Source organism: Chlorocebus sabaeus, chromosome 3 (assembly GCF_047675955.1).
Source record: "Chlorocebus sabaeus isolate Y175 chromosome 3, mChlSab1.0.hap1, whole genome shotgun sequence".
Classification (NCBI taxonomy): Eukaryota; Metazoa; Chordata; class Mammalia; order Primates; family Cercopithecidae; genus Chlorocebus; species Chlorocebus sabaeus.
Window position 1 is genome coordinate 81,483,249 of NC_132906.1, and position 14,782 is coordinate 81,498,030.

At 39.8% G+C, this 14,782-nt stretch overlaps 1 protein-coding gene across 1 annotated transcript in view; it reads left to right on the forward strand.

Moving 5' to 3' along the window:
* The window catches only part of TM9SF2 (transmembrane 9 superfamily member 2), a 73,688-nt gene that overhangs the window by 10,894 nt on the left and 48,012 nt on the right, over positions 1-14,782 (forward strand). Inside the window, exons 2-3 of the mRNA XM_007960763.3 lie at positions 7,251-7,318; positions 10,249-10,342. Coding sequence (XP_007958954.1) covers positions 7,251-7,318; positions 10,249-10,342 — 162 coding nt within the window. The remainder of the gene's footprint in view (positions 1-7,250; positions 7,319-10,248; positions 10,343-14,782) is intronic.

Here is a 14,782-nt window from a genome sequence, read left to right on the forward strand (position 1 = left end):
CCATTCATTAGGAATCCACCCTCATGATCTAGTCACCTCCCAGCAAACTCCACCTCCAACATTGGAGAATACAATTTGACATAAGATGTAGACAAGGACAGATATTCAAATTTATCACATGCCTTGTGTTTCCATCTGGATTATAAATTCTTTGAAGGCAAGTGTTCATGAATTTGTATTATTTTATCATCCAAAATGTCTAGTATAGGACTTTATGGGCATTAAATACATGTGTTGGCTGATTGAGCTTTTCATGGTCTTCAGGATCTGTTGTTGTGAATGTTCTTTGGTTTTCAAGTATATTGCAAATTCTACTATTTTTTCCTATTTAATAAGTTGGCTTCTTCTGAGATCATTGTTCCTGTTCCTGGAACATTTTTCCACCCTAAATTTTACTTTTTTATCCTTATTTCTTACTGTTCTCATTTGGCTTCTGTTGCTTTACAGTGAGACTAAGGTCTACTCTCAACTTTAAAGCCCTTTTTCCAGCTTTTAATTGTGACAATTTTCGAAATTCAAAAAAGTTGAAAGAGTAATGTAATGATCGCCTTTTACTCACCTAGACCACCTAGAATCAAGTTGTTTACATTTTTTCATACTTATCTGCGTATTTATGTTTTATAGGGGTGAATGTCATGACATCTGTGGCATACTTTCACATGGTTCAGCTTGAAGCCCTTTCTTTTTTTTTTTTTTTTTTTTTTTTTTTTTTGAGACCGAGTTTCGCTCTGTCGCCCAGGCTGGAGTGCAGTGGCCGGATCTCAGCTCACTGCAAGCTCCGCCTCCCGGGTTCACGCCATTCTCCTGCCTCGAGACTCCCGAGTAGCTGGGACTACAGGCTCCCGCCACCTCGCCCGGCTAGATTTTTGTATTTTTTAGTAGAGACGGGGTTTCACCGGGTTAGCCAGGATGGTCTCGATCTCCTGACCTCGTGATCCGCCCGTCTCGGCCTCCCAAAGTGCTGGGATTACAGGCTTGAGCCACCGCGCCCGGCCAAAGCCCTTTCTTAAACCATATAAACTCCCGGCAGTCTCATTTCCTTTCTTCCAATTTTTAACATTTGCTCCACTGCTATATTGGCAGGTTCTCATTCTTATGATACTTTTGAAATTTCTTTGTCTTGCTGCAAGAGTTGATATTTAGAGTTATTGCAAATGTAGCATATTTACAAATTTATTGTAAATGGCTCTCTTCTATGTTCTGTGTTACGGTTGACTTTAATTTTAATTGACTTCACATTCCTCAGCGTGTGTGAGATGATCATTCTTAAAATTTCAGATTCTCACAGTTTAGAAAAGGAAGAATGAAAGTGCTATGAACGCCAAGATAACTGAATATTCAAGCTGTGTTTGATTACTTTGCTGAACATAAAAAATAGGTCCATAATTTAGTGTTGATATCTATGATAGACTTTCTTACAAAAGTAGTGTGGAAAAGTGTCAGAAGAGATAAGAAGGAAGAAATGTAGAGGAATATAGGCAACAGAAATAAAAAGTTATGACAGCAGCAGTTGAGTTTACCTACTTTGTTTCTGCAGTCCAGCTTTTTAACTTGTTTCCTCGTGTTAAAGAAGCAAGGAATCCCTAATTCTTAAGGCTACTATCAGAATTGTGCATGGCAATTATTATCTTCCTTTTCCCTAGACTAGTGAAGAAGACAAGCATTATGAATAGGCATTAACAAGGTTCAGAAGGCTGTCTGTCTTAGTGTTCTTGAAAAACACTGGAATAGCCTACTTGCACTACTTGGATGAATGGGAGACGAGAGGAAGGAAGAGCCTTTCACAGAAACCCTTATACCAATAAACCTTTATTCAGACTCAGGAATGGCCAGTTTCTTTAAGATAATAGATTACAGCTGCTATGTTTATTATTTGTTATAGTTATTACATGCCAATTATGGATGACCTTCTGTGTGTACTATTTTCTGTTTTATTATTACATCATTCAGTTCCTATATTCAGAAGCGCTTAGTAAGAGTAGACCTAGGATTTGAAGTGAACCCAGCATTCTGATACATTCTGTCTAAGAAGGAGAATTGGAAGCTGCTTCATGAGATCAGGAAGGGTTGGCAGATAAGGTAAATTTAATGGGTATTTGATATTAGATGAAATGCCAAACGTAGATGGATTAAAAACTAATAAATGCAGATAAGAAAATAAGGGAGGAAAGGGTTTGAAAATCCCCCTTGGGCTATGTACTAAAATGGAGTAAGAGTGATAGTAATTGGTTTAAAAGACACCAAGTTACATAAACAGAAGATTAACATGGTTTCTGGAAAAGAAGTTTTCCTGGTTTCTAGAGTTACTGGAAGATTTGCTGTAGTTTTAGAAGGAACCAATGAATTTGATTTCTAAAGTTTTGGCAAGATTGTTTTTTAAAGGTTAAAATGAAATTTAAAGGAAATGTGGCGTGGGTTGGCTTAAGGTCTGAGTGAGATGGAGTGAGAGAGAAATCCATGGGGAGTGCTGACAGTGGAGATTTCCAGGACTGATGCTTGAGGCTAATTTGGGTTTTAAATTTAGAAAAGAGAATGCACATGAAATGTTTTAATTTGCCAGTGGTACAAATCTCCATATGTAGCATAATGTAAAGCTAATGGAAATATATTTTCAGAAGCTCTCTTCAAGTTATTATGAGACAGCAAAAAGTAAATTAATTTATTCGTGGACAAATTGAGAAAGTGTATCTGAAGAGAAACAGTTACCATGTTTTTGAGATGATGAGCTCCAAGCCATCAGTTTAGAACATAAGAAGGAAATAAAGAACTGTCCTTGAAGAATTTTAGCTTCTGGGTAGAAAGGCTAATGAAAGTAACAATGTTATTCTATACTTACATGAAACTTTAACATGTAAATCTCAAACTCTGCTATGATTCTCCATGACATGCCTTTTAAGAAAGATATGAGAATAGGGCAAGGTCCTGAGAAGAGCAGCTGGCATGATCAAGGAGATAGGTGATTCAGAAGATTAAGACTCAAAGGAGATAAGAGAGAATGCAGAAAAAGAGAATAATGTTTTCCCTCAATCTTAGATTCTTAGAGCCAAAAGTTGTCTCATGAAACTTCAGAGAGGACATCATAATCTAAGCAAAAATTTGTATTACTTCATCGATTGGGTAGAGATGGGAGAAACATTTACCCTAAATTTATATGCCCTGAGACAATGTCCTAAAATTTTTCACATGGCCTCAGGCTTTCAAACTTTATGCCTTGTGTTGGACCCTCTGAGATCTGAATTCAAATAATATTGAAAAATACCTGGAAAACAGTGCTGAAGGATGTACTAGAATTCTAATCCAGCTCACTGCTTGTTTTTGTAGGGCCTTCAGGCTAATAATTGTTTTTACATTTTTAAGTGGTTGGAGAAAAAAATCAAAAGAAGGGTAATATTTAGTGATGAGTGAAAATTACATGAGAATAAAATATCAGTGCTGTAAGTGAAAGTTTTATTGGGCTACAGCCATGCTCACTTGTGGATGTAGTGTCTACGACTGCTTTTGCACTACAGCAGTGGCAGAGACCCAATGTCCTATAAAGCCTAAGTTACTCTCTGGCCCTTTACAGGAAAAGTTTGCCAGCCTCTTAGATAGACTAATACAATTAGCATCGTTTTTCCGGGAAAAGAAAAGATTGTAGTGACTAGAGGAAAAGTGTTAAATAGATGAAGAGATGTTATATACAGTCATGAACCACATAACGTTTCAGTCAACGACAGACCGGTGGTCTCATAATACGATAATGGAGCTAAAAATTCCTATTGCCTAGTGACATCATAGCCATTGTGACATCATAGCGTAATTACCTTATTTTTAAAAAATTTAGCATAGCCTAAGTGTACAGTGTATAAGTCTATAGTTGTGTACAGTAATGTCCTAGGCCTTCACATTCATTCACCGCCCACTCACCCAGAGCAGCTCCCAGCCTTGCAAGTTCTATTCACAGTAAGTGCCCTATGCAGCTGTAATGTTTTCTCCTTTTAGACTGCATTTTGATTGTACCTATTCTATGTTTAGATGTGTTTAGCTATACAAATACCATTGTGTTACAGTTGCCCGCAATATTTAGTACAATCACATGTTGTTTAAGTATGTGATGGACCACACCATGTATATACCCGAGGTGTGTAGTAGGCTACACCATCTAGATTTGTGGAGGTATGCTCTGTGATGGTCCCATGACAAAATCCCCTAATGACACGTTTCTCCGAACACATCCCTGTCGTTAAGTGACACATGACTATAAATGGTGCTGAGCAGCATGCTGTTCTTTCCTGTGCTGTTCTTTCTGTTTCTGGTCTAACACAGAGGCCGTTGGCCTCCTGGGACTGTTTACGTTTAATTAAATACAACTTAAAATTCAGTTCTTCAGCTACATTGACTGCACTCCAAGTGTCCAATAGCCACATGTGGCTGGTGGCCACCATATTTGAAGAACATTTCCATCATTGCTTAAAACTCTGCTGGACGTGGCTATGTCATAGTAAATACAGTACTTTGTGCCAGGTGCTGCTCTTGAATCTTCTCAAAAACTTCTTGAAGTAGGGATTATCATCACTTCTATTCTACAGATCAGAACGTTGAGGAACAGGGAAGTGAAGAAACTTGCCTAGAATCACACAGCTGGTGTCAGGCAGCATTTAAGCCCAGGCAGCCCAGCCTCAGAGTCTTGCTTAATCATTTCGTGCTGAGAAAGGTTGAGAGTGAGGAATACGCTTAATCGTAGCAAGAGGGACATGGCTTATGTGTTGACAGTGCTGTACAGATTTTGAAACACAAAACTTAGAAAAGTCGTGTGGAGTATAATAGCCACATTCCTTCCTAGAAGGAAGTCGAGAGATAGGAACTGGACTAGTGTTTTGGAGACCTTTCAGTCTTCATTAGGTTAAATGGATCATTTGAATTCTGACTTATCTTCATAGTAGTGTTGACCCTTTCTAATTAGTGGAAATTATTTTGGCAAAGGAAGCTGTTAAATGGGAATTTTGCCTTCACAACAGTTATATGTATTTGTGTTAATTCAAGCATGCTCTAGTCTACATGATAGACTACGTGCTACAGTATCAAGTCCTCTTACCTTTTTAGCTGTGTTGAAGGCTGTGTTGCCGTTGAGTTATAATTTCACTTGAGTAGAGGTGTAGGGGCCACATATGATACTGTATTTGGTATTACATACAAAGGCTGATGCCCTCCGTTGTATAGCATGAATATTGGGTGAGCATTTTAATGGATGAACACTTCCTTCTTCTGAATATTACTAAATTTTTTTCGTTTTATTTTAACAAATGCATAGCATTTCATGTGTCATGCACTATTTGGAGTACTTTATAAATGTTAACTTATTTAATCTCCATATCCCTATGAGAGAAATACTGTTTTTTTGTTTGTTTGTTTTTTTTGAAATGGAGTCTCGCTCTGTTGCCCAGGCTGGAGTGTAGTGGCGCGATCTTGGCTCACTGCTACCTCTGCCTCCAGGGTTCAAGCAGTTCTCCTGCCCCAGCCTCCCCGGTAGCTGGGATGACAGGTATGTGCACCACACCTGGCTAATTTTGTATTTTTAGTAGAGACGGGGTTTCACCATGTTGACCAGGCTGGTGTTGAACTCCTGACCTCGGGTGATCCGCCTTGGCCTCCCAAAGTGCTGGGGGGTTACAGGCATGAGCCACCGCACCTGTCCGAGATGTACTGTTATGCTCATTTTGCAGATGAGGAAGCTAAAGCACCCATGAGGAAAGTGACATGTTTAATAGTTTGACCACAGTCACACAATTAGACAAGTGATAGCACCGGGATTTGAACCCAGGTAGTCTGGCCACAGAACCTGTAATCTTGCCTGCTGTGTTTTGCTGCCTTTCTGGTGGCAGTGGACTATTGATTTGTTTTAATTGTACACCAACCATCTCGTCTTGGTTTGGGGGATATTAGCAAGTGTAGAGGATTGTTGACAGCACTAGTAAGTGAGATCAAAATGACAAGTGTGGCTCTGTGGCACTCCCAGAAGCCTCATGACTAGTTCACAGGCAGTATACAGCTCTACCTCTATAAAATAAATACTTGTCTCAGCTAAACAGCTCTGAGTCATTTTTTGATTAGCACCAAAAGTATTTCAGGGCACACATGACTTGCTGGCTTCCTCAGCTGGTAAATTCTGTCATGAGTAGCCTGAGCTCCTTTTTTGAGAGGGTGGGTCAGCGTTATGGGTCCTGCAGAACTTCAGCTACACCTGGGAGAAATTTTGGAAACTACAGTAGGAAAGCGTAGCTTAAAATTAGCCTATATTTCCCAGGAAGTTCATACAGCTTATCTCCCTCTACCCTGATGTTCAGCTTGATCTGGTTATTGCCACCTTCTTCACTGCTACTACCTTGTAGTTCATTGTTCTTAAATTGATGGAAGAGGTCCTTCAAAGTTAGACCATGTGGTCGTTGTCTATCCCCGTGTGCTTAAGAGTACACATGTGCATGGAATTGTATTCCAGTATAGTTAATCTAGAAATATCTAACCAACTTGGCAGCATTTCTTGGTTGCTTGCTGTGAAAATGCTAAAAATTGTGTTTAAAAATAAAAATTGTTGTGCTTCTGAGTGTAATACCAAATTTGGAAACCAGATTTTTAAAAACAGCATCTATGTTAATATGATAAATACTTTTAGTTAAAATATCTTAATAATTTTTTAGAAAATTTAGGAAGCATTTAAAAACTATTGGAGACATTTGCAACTCTGAAAATTATTTTATTGTATTTTTAAAATTAATTATTAAAAAATTTTTTAAGACGGAGTCTTGCTCTGTCACCCAGGCTGGAATGCAGCAGTGCCATCATAGCTCACTGTAACTTTGAACTTCTAGGCTTGAGTGATCTTCCTGCCTCATCCTCACAAGTAGCCAGGAATACAGGCTCGTGCCATTGTGCCCAGCTAATTTTAAAAAATTTAAAAATTTTTTTGTAGGAATGGGCTCTCACTATATTGCTCAGGCTAGTCGCAGACTCCTGGCCTCAAGTGATCTCCCACCTCAGCCTCCTAAGGGGCTGGGATTATAGGTGTGAGCCACCATTCCTGGCCCTATTTTAGTATATTTTAAATATATATAAATCCACTCAGTGAATGAATTTGTAAGAGAATTGTTTAAAGTTGACTGGAATTATAACATTTTACATTTCAGACATTGTCAAATTCTTTTTCAATTCTAAGTATGACTTAAGGCTTTATGTCCTGTTGTTTATATTCTAATTTTGTGTTTCCTTATTTTCAGGCCGAAATAGAACTATTTGTGAACAGACTTGACTCAGTGGAATCAGTTCTTCCTTATGAATACACAGCGTAAGTTTTTCAGCTTGGTTTTTATATAAAATTCAGGATTTTGTACATTGAGAACTTTGTTTTCTCACAGTTGTGGACAAATTGATATGCATTTTTAAAATGTACACGTCCTGAAAATATTTTTTAAGGTGTACTCTTCCAAGGTGTGGTTAAAAATGTGATCTTTGTTTTATATTTCTTTGTAATACAACAGAAGCACTGACTAAACAGTGAATTTCCTTTTTTATCTGACTGAACAAAAAGGTATTTTGTTTTCTTAACATTTGAAAATTATAAATAGCTCCACATATTTTTAAACAAAATTTTTATGTCCCACATAATCAGTTCTCAGAAATAACTACTTTGATGTCTACTTCTCCACATTTTTTTCTCTGAATAGTCTAATCTGTATAATCACATTTATTCATTTTTGTTTTAAACAGAAATAGATTCATAGTATTTATATTTACATTTATTTTTATGTTTTTGAGACAGAGTCTCACTGTATCACCCAGACTGGAGTGCAGTGGTGCGATCTTGGCTTGCTGCAACCTCTGCCTCTGGCGTTCAAGTGATTCTCCTGCCTCAGCCTCCCAAGTAGCTGGGTTTACAGGCGCATGATACCACGCCTGGCTAAGTTTTGTATTTTTAGTGGAGACGGGTTTCACCATGTTAGCCAGGCTGGTCTCAAACTCCTGGGCTCAAATGATTCACCCACTTCGGCCTCCCAAAGTGCTGGGATTACAGGTGTGAGCCACTGCACGTGGCCCATACTATTATTTTTGATTGGCACCTTGTTTTTCTCATTGAATATATTGTGGGCATCTTTCCGTATCAATACATAGCTACCTCACTCTGTTTTTTTTTGAGACAGAGTCTTGCTCTGTCGCCCAAACTGGAGTGCACTGGCCAGATGTCAGCTCACTGCAAGCTCCGCCTCCCGGGTTTACGCCATTCTCCTGCCTCAGCCTCCGGAGTAGCTGGGACTACAGGCACCTGCCACCTCTCCCGGCTAGTTTTTTGTACTTTTTAGTAGAGACGGGGTTTCACCGTGTTAGCCAGGATGGTCTCAATCTCCTGACCTCGCGATCCGCCCGTCTTGGCCTCCCAAAGTGCTGGGTTTACAGGCTTGAGCCACCACGCCCGGCCTACCTCACTCTTTTTAGTGGCTGCTATTATTTCTATTTTAGAATTATATAGATTCTGGCCGGGTACAGTGGCTCACGCCTGTAATCCCAGCACTTTGGGAGGCTGAGGCAGGCAGATCACGAGGTCAGGAGATCGAGACCATGGTAAAACCCGGTCTCTACTGAAAATACAAAAAATTAGCTAGGCGTGGTGGCCGGCGCCTGTAGTCCCAGCTACTTGGGAGGCTGAGGCAGGAGAATGGCGCTCCAGCCTGGGCGGCAGAGCGAGACTCTGTCCCCCCCAAAAAAAAGAAATTGTATAGATTATATGTACAATTAGTTTCACTAATTTCCCGTTTACCAACATTTGATTATTTCCAGGTTTTTTGTTTGTTTGTTTTTGAGACAAGGTCTTGCTCTGTTGCCCAGGCTGGAATGCAGTGGCGCCATCATGGCTCACTGCAGCCACAACATGCTGGGCTTAGGTGATCTTCTCATCTCAGCCTCCTGAATAGCTGCGACCACAGGCATTTGCCACCATGCCTGGCTAATTTTTTTTTTTTTTTTAAATTTTTTGTGGTGATGGAATCCCACTATGTTGCCCAGCCTGGTCTCAAACTCTTGGCTTCAAGTGATCCTTCCATCTTAGCCTCCCAAAGTGCTGGGATTACAGACATGAGCCACTGTTCCTGGCCCAGTTTTTTAATATTGTGAAAAATGCTGCATGAATATCCTTTATTCATTTGACCATTGTATACCATATTGGGTCTAAAACTGTTCCTAAATTTAGTTGAATCTAATTTCTCTGCTATTTAAGAGTTTTAAAAGAAAATAGTTTGCTGTGGGGAAAAGCATACACAAAAAAGTTAAGACTATCCTAAAGAATTCATATACTTAAGTATGTCTTAGAAAAGAGTACAAAACACATGAATGGGTAGACTATAATTTAATTATTGGATACTTAAATTTTTTTCTAGTTTTTGTTTTGTTAAACATCTTTAAATCTTTGTGGGTATTCTTAGGAAAAGTCAGTGGATCTGTTATATACAGTAAATGGAGATTCTTAATTTGGGAACTTCCCAGCCGCAGTATTGTTTTTAATCACCGGAGATCCACCAGCCTCTTTAGGAATCTCAGTAATCTATTTCTATTACTGTGTTGATCTCAGATATTCCCCGTATCATTCCAGGGTGAGCACAGAACTGACCTTTAATTTTCTGTGGCAAAGCTGAAATTAAGCTGTAATGTTTAAACAGAACTTTATTAAAGTCGATTAGTAATACAAGGGAATTACAACACAGAGAATCTTATAGGTGACTGACTACATCTTCTTCACAGCAGTCTTCACAGGGGGTCTGTTTAGCCATACTTCACATGTTGGGATGTGTTGGCCAGTGTACTGAGGTGAGACACAACTGCAGGTAGACTTGACATACATTACTAAAATATCATTTTTAATTAAAGGTTTGAATTAGATATAGAAGGGAGATAAGGTATGCAAAATTTGTTTGGATAATAAGGATCTAAATCATTTTATTATTGGAGTGAACAAAAATAAATTATAATGAGTCAATTTAAAAGATCCTGTAATATGCATTCTAATAAGAGAAAGTTATTTAGAAAACAAAATATTCGAAGGCATAATTTTAGGTGTTTTTTATGGGGGGAGATGTGGTACATAGGACTTGGGGTGTGGATAGATTTCTTACTCATCTACGAGAGCTACTAGAATGATCAGTACCTAATCTGCTCTCAAGATTGGCTAGGTGTTTGATATTTCATTGTTCCCTTTTATGTGTAAAAATTTAAATATTCTTCTCCCAGGTTTGATTTTTGCCAAGCATCAGAAGGAAAGCGCCCATCTGAAAATCTTGGTCAGGTACTATTTGGGGAAAGAATTGAACCTTCACCATATAAGGTTTGTATTTAGTGTTATGTAATAATTATTTACTTACAGCTTTTGCTTTTTGTTATTTAAGAAAAGCCTGAGATAACTCAGCTATCATTTCTAAGGAGGAGTTCATTTCTCTTTTTCATCTAGGAATAGTTTCTTAAAATCAAAGTTAGAAGGATCCTTCTCCTTCTCACAATGTGTCATGGATAAGTCTGTCTTAATGAACATTCATGCAACTAATGTTATGAAGATAAGACGGTGGCTTAAGGGGCAAGACTCAGACGCTCTGCCTCCTTTACAGAGGGTCCTGAAACCCACCTTCCAGTCATGAGGGGTTGTCCCAGCTGCTCTATGACTGTTTCCGTCTGTTTTTCAGCAGTATCTAGAGACACTCTCTGTTAACACGTATAATGCTTCCTGGGCTCCCGCATTGGGATTTTTAGAAGCTAACTTTTCTTTTTTTTTTTTTTTCCCCCCCCCCCCAGACAGAGTCTTGCTCTGTTGCCCAGGCTGCAGTATAGTGGTGAGATCTCAGCTCACTGCAACCTCCGCCTCCCGGGTTCAAGCAGTTCTCGTGCCTCAGCTTCCCGAGTAGCTGGGACTATAGGTGCATGGCACCATGCCCAGCTAATTTTTTTGTATTGTTAGTAGAGAGGGGGTTCTACCGTGTTGGTCAGGCTGGTCTCAAACTCCTGAACTCAAGTGATTTGCCCACCTCACCCTCCCAGAGTGTTGAGATTACAGATTTGAGCCAGTATGCCTGGCCTAACCTTTCTATTTTGATGATTGAAAATGTATTTGGAACATCTTTGGTACATTTTTAGAACACCAGTTAAACCAAACTAAGCACAATATAAGGTGTTCTTTTCAACGTATGTACTTCATCATCTCTCAGAATTCTTTTGCCTTTAAATCTGTTATCTTTTAAGCCTATTATCCTTCCACATTGCATAGTCCCTGTTTGTTTTATATCTATTCTCCTACTGTACAAAGAACAATGGTCTTTTGCTTTTAGAAACATTAGTTTATTGGCCGGGCGCGGTGGCTCACGCCTGTAATCCCAGCACTTTGGGAGGCTGAGGCGGGCGGATCACAAGGTCAGGAGATGGAGACCACGGTGAAACCCCATCTCTACTAAAAATACAAAAAAAAATTAGCCGGGCACAGTGGCGGCGCCTGTAGTCTCAGCTACTTAGGAGGCTGAGGCAGGAGAATGGCATGATCCCGGGAGGCGGAGCTTGCAGTGAGCTGAGATCGCGCCACTGCACTCCAGCCTGGGGAACAGAGCGAGACTCCGTCTCAAAAAAATAAAAAAAAAATAGAAACATTAGTTTATTATAATAGTGTATCACCATATAAAAAAATTAAATGATGCAGAAGAATAATAATAAACGTGCAGTTCTACTTCACAGCTTGTTATTAAAATTTCCTGAAAATTTTCATACACCCATAAGCTTATATTAAATAGATTAGATATACTTATTTGTTTTAACATACTGTGTTCCACGCTTTGCATTTTTCCTTCAACTCTCTACCATGGGCATCTGTCCACATGAGAATGTGTGTTCTAATGGCTCTAACTTGACTCCAGGTTTTATTCCCCAGCCCGACAGCTTCCTCTCCTGGCTCGCATCTCTGCTATGGTTCAGACCTCATACATATCCACCTTCCCTGCTTTCTCACGAGGCACCCCTGTCTCCCTCAACATTTTATTACATGGCGCACAACATTTATTATCTGTCCAGCAAATCCCTAAGCCTAGGTTCGTCTCACCAACCATCTTACTCGCTCCAGCACCTGCACCTACACTGTGAAGCCCTGGGGGAAAAGAGACATCGCTGTGCAGATTTAATCCACTACAAGTTGATAGTTTTTGACCGTAAATATATCCTCTTCAAATATTCTTTTTTTTTTTCTTTCTTTTCTTTTTTAAGAGATGGAGCCTTGCTCTGTCACCCAGGCTGGAGTGACGTGGCACAATCATAGGTCACTGCAGCCTCAGACTCCTAGGCTCAAGTGATCCTCCTATCTCACTCCCCTGAGTGGCTAGGACTATAGATGCATACCACAACATCCAGCCAATTTTTAAATTTTTTATCGAGACAAAGTCTCACTCTGTTGCCCAGGCTTGTTCTGAACTTCTGGCTTCAAGCAATCCTTCTGCCTCAGCCTCCCAAAGGGTTGGGATTATAGACATAGACGTGAGCCACCACCTGATGCCTTTCAAATACTTTTTTTTTTTTTTTTTTGAGACAGAGTCTCACTCTGTTGCCCAGGCTGGAGTGCACTGGCACGATCTCAGCTCACTGCAACCTCCACCTCCTGGGTTCAAGTGATTCTCCTGCCTCAGCCTCCCAAGTAGCTGGAATTACAGGCGTGTGCCACCATGCCCAGCAAATTTTTGTATTTTTTGTAGAGATGGGGTTTTGCCATGTTGACCAAGCTAGTCTCAAACTCCCGACCTCAGATGATCTGTCTGTATCGACCTCACAAAGTGCTGGGATTACAGGCATGAGCTACCATACCTGGCCCCCTTTCAAATATTCTAATCTGAAATTGTCTACCCTAAAATTGCCAGTAACTTTTAAAGTTTCCTAAACACAGTAGATTTGAAGGCCCTAATGGGATGAAGTCACTGGGGAGGAAAGAACTCAAAGTATATGGACGTGGTGCCATTGAGCAGGGCAGGCATGTAACTTGTGAAACACCACCTCCCTCTTGGGATTTTGGAAGATTACTTTGAATGGTATTGCATTCTTCTTATAGCAGATGACTGTTTTCAGGCATGCTTATTAAATTTTACAATCTTAAATACTCCAGCAGCCTCTCAGCCCCATCTCTCTATTTAGTTATGTCTTGGCCTTGACAAATGATGGGTGGGAAGAACATCAATAATGCCCTTAGAGAACTGGGAAGACAGCAGGAGTCCCTAGCAGGAAACAGAGGGAAACCCAGCAAAATGTTCAAACCATGGAGAGGTGTTGTCCCTTGGGGCAGACTTTGAAGGCAGGTTACTCCCCTTAGTAGGACGTCATTGGGCACATTTCGGTTTCTGTGCAAGTACTGTTCCTTGCTCATACACAGGACCCTTTTGGGGGCCTAGTACTTTTCAGATTTAATCCTTTGTTGTAGAAATTGAGGTTAAATAGAATAAAAGAAGACCTTTAGAATGGAGAAAGATGTGCACACAACATTTTCCCTGAGTTTCGTGGAATGTTTTAGGATCAGTATCTGTACTAAAACAAATTCTCTAAGCCCCAAGTTTAAAGGGGCAGAGCAGGCACATTTTAAGGCCAAGGTGTAGGTAAATAGAAACACAGGACTCGGAAGATTTTTTTCCAAGCCAGCCATAAATGTATTGACTAATGTTTTTCATTTCACTATTTATTCTTTATTTTCAAGGATTTCTTTCTTTTTTTCTTTCTTTCTTTCTCTCTCTCTCTTTCTTTCTCTCTCTCTCTTTCTCTCTTTCTCTCTTTCTCTCTTTCTCTCTCTCTTTCTCTCTTTCTCTCTTTCTCTCTTTCTTTCTTTCTTTCTTTCTTTCTTTCCTTCTTTCCTTCTTTCCTTCTTTCCTTCTTTCCTTCTTTCCTTCTTTCCTTCTTTCCTTCTTTCCTTCTTTCTTTCTTTTGAGTCTCACTCTGTGGCCTGGGCTGGGCCACAGCTCACTGCAGCCTTGAACTCCCAGGCTCAATAAATCCTCTCACCTCAGCCTCCTGAGTAGCTGGGACTACAGGTATGCCCACCATGCCCAGGTAATTTTTTTTTTATTTTTTGGAGAGACAGGGTCTCACTATGTTGCCCAGGCTGGTTTAGAACTCCTGGGCTCAAGCAGTCCTCCTGCCTTAACCCCCTAAAGTTCTGGGATTATAGGTGTGAGCCACTATACCCAACTTTATCTTATTTTAGATCTGCCATAAAAACTCAGGTAACAACCAGCAACAAAATAAAATCCCAGTCTGCTTTGCCATTTTTTATATTTGACTTCTGTTTAGGTCAGGAAAACAACAGTGCAAGATATTGTGTGTATTATGTGAAGCTGGAACCATATTTCAGAGGACCATAACATCTCATCTGAGATCTAAGCACTCATATTCAGTAACTCAGTTAACATATTTGCTCAATACCTTTCATGTGCCAGGCACTGTGATGGGATACAGCAGTGAGCCGAACAAAAAATCTCTGTCCTCATGGATCTTTTATGCTGATGGGGAGAAAGAGACAAAATAAGTTACCAGAATATAGATTTCAATTACTGATGAAAGAACTATTGAAAATAAATCTGGGAAGGTGTGTGGGGAATTTCTAATTTTAAATAGGCTTACTGCAAAGGTGAATTTAAAATCTTAAATTTAAAATGCCTTACCGAGAAGGTGACATTTGAGCAAAGACCTGAAGCAAGTAAGGGAGTGAGCCATGTGAATATGAAGGGGAGGTGTTCTAGCTGAGGTGTTCTAGCTGAAGAGA